The 2,500-nt window shown below is 40.8% G+C and overlaps 1 protein-coding gene across 3 annotated transcripts in view; it reads right to left on the bottom strand.

The window, feature by feature from the left end:
- The window catches only part of LOC125041141 (protein lin-9 homolog), a 25,745-nt gene extending 24,770 nt beyond the window's left edge, over positions 1 to 975 (bottom strand). For all 3 annotated transcript variants that reach the window (XM_047635930.1, XM_047635933.1, XM_047635932.1), the window contains exon 1: positions 909 to 975. In XM_047635930.1, the coding sequence (XP_047491886.1) occupies positions 909 to 963 (55 nt within the window). In that variant the 5' untranslated portion in view covers positions 964 to 975. The remainder of the gene's footprint in view (positions 1 to 908) is intronic.
- Positions 976 to 2,500: the final 1,525 nt, after the last annotated feature.

Genomic DNA, 2,500 nt, shown 5'->3' with positions numbered 1-2,500 from the left:
ATGGACTCTTAATCAAAATTTAGTACAAGGACTTGGACCCTATAACACTCTATAATTACTGTAAAAAATATCAATATCAGTTCACACACACACAGAAGTAGGAGACAAAATATCCTGAACCTTCAGTCGCGAATGTTTGCAAAATGTTCACCGTGAATAAGGCCAAGAAAATCACACATGACCCTGCAACACTGCATACCAACACACACTCAAAGACAGCTCTTAACACACTTACAAAGAGCAAGTGTGTTGTTGTAGTTCAAATGCAGCATAAGGTCACAGGTATACACCTTTGAATTGGCCACTTTTTCAGTCCTCCAATCAAATGATTTCCATTTTCATCTAACCATTTCCATTTCCAGCCACAACTTTCCACTGCTAACAAGCAACCTCCATTTCCAAACAGCAATTCCTATTTCCAGCCAACAATTTCCAGTTCCAAGCAAGAATTTCCATTTCCAGCCAACCAACTCCACTTACACCTAACAAGTTCCACTTACACCCAACAATTTCCATTTCCATTCAAGAACTCCCATTTCCATCCAACAATTTCCATTTCCATCCAACCATTTCCATTTCCAGCCACACCAAGAACTCTCCTGTCGATGGGCCTGGGGCGACCCAGCTCCTCAACCCCGGCCAGGAACACCACCGCAGATCCTCCAACGGGGCGAGAAAAGTCCGAGCTGGAAATTTTTGTATTTGAGTATTACGCCATTCGAGGAGTAGAACCAAGTGTAAACAATCTTCCCCAGACACATATGTACTCTAGGGGTGAAAATCTCCTCTCCTCTCTCCTCACAACTCCTTCTGAGACGTTCCTGCTCCTCCGCTGCGTCCCCGTCATTAAGATGGGCACGTTCTCCTGCCCGGTGGAGGTATTAACACGAGAATATCACAAAAATTACCTAATTCGCTTTCAAGAGTGTCCGCCATATTATGAGGCTGCGGCGCGAGGTGCATTGTGGGGAAGGCGCGCTCGGTCCGGTTCGCAAACCCGGGCCTATTTCGGGGACCTTTCTCGCCCCCTCCGCTGGCCAAGGCTGGGGGATTTGTGTCAAGCATCGTCGAGGAGGAAAGAGAGGAATGGAATCGAGTCGAAAAAAATGGATATCGAGGGGTTTGGGGGATTTTGGAAAATGGGGCGAGTAAAATTCGGCAGGCGACATCGCCAGGAATGCGTCCCTCGGTTAGACCGCCGCAGTTTCGATTGGGATTTTCTTACAAATATATTAATATCTGGTCAATGGGTTATATTACAGGGTGTTATGCATGAGGAATTGCCTCATAATATATTTATTTGTGAAAAGTAATTAATTTTCTTGTCTTTTACGTGCATTTTAAGATTTTACATCAAGTTACAGTAGGGACTTTTGATAAGATAGCCTTGATTGTTCCCAAGGTTGTTAAAAGATTTTGTTTGTGGAACATTACTTATCATCACAGTAAAAAAAATAAATGCATATTGATATTCGTTCTGAGAAGAAAGCTAATTTCCTATGCTCAAAAGTTAGCATGCGGATCATCTAAAAATAACTGCGATGGCACTAGGTTGTGACCACTCTGCAGTACTGTATTCCTGACGGTGAACTCTTTCTTTTAATCAGCATGACTGACTTGAAATGGATTGCTGGATAATAAGATTATAAGAAAATATATGCTTTCTCCTACAGACTTTCTGAAATTCACCCAGCTTCATTTGCTCTGTCTAATTATAGACAATAATTTACGTGCACATATTTCTTCCAGTTCCTAACAGAGAGATTCATAGTTCTTTTTTGGCCCGTAGGCGATTCTGTCGAAATCTGGTTTGACGTTTCTATCTTTAAACAAGAATGACTCAGCTGCAATAATATTATTTCAAATATCTTCATTTCAGAAATGTTGAGATTCTTTAAGACACCTCTGAATGTGATACTGCGATCTGTTGCGTGCAAGTTCACCATATTCGTGCCGAATCACTATTGCTTGGAATTCATTCACTGTGCAGTGTTACTGTTAGGACCAACGAAAAGAAATTGCAAATTTATCAGTGGACATAACATGAGCTGTTGTAGCCGGTGGTCCTCGCAGCCTGTGTTTAGCCTTAGGGCTATCACCCAGAGTCCATTCACCTTTCAACTGCTGTCCTGTGGGTCTTTCAAGCCGTAATTCCAGCATGACCAAGGACAGAACGAGGTCAGAGGGATTCAATCGAAAATATTCATGGAGTATTTTCAAAGACTGAAAGAGAAAAAAAAGAGAACGGCGTTTTGAAGAACCGGTTATCTTTTTTTCTATTACATGACGTTCACTTTCTTACGAGGTTAAGGAATTCAGTAGCATGCTTTTTCTGTTTTTTTTTTTTTTTTTTTTTTTTTTTTGTATTGAAAGATCATAACTTTTTTATACTCAATAATTATGATCTCCGACGTTTGTGAGCGTTTACTTTTTACATGAGTTTTACAACCAGGATAGATGCACAGAATAGCAAAACATTTATAATTTACAGTGTACATTT

Source organism: Penaeus chinensis, chromosome 30 (assembly GCF_019202785.1).
Source record: "Penaeus chinensis breed Huanghai No. 1 chromosome 30, ASM1920278v2, whole genome shotgun sequence".
Lineage (NCBI taxonomy): Eukaryota > Metazoa > Arthropoda > Malacostraca > Decapoda > Penaeidae > Penaeus > Penaeus chinensis.
Note: the sequence above shows the minus strand (reverse complement) of the source record. Positions and strands in the feature narration are given on the sequence as shown.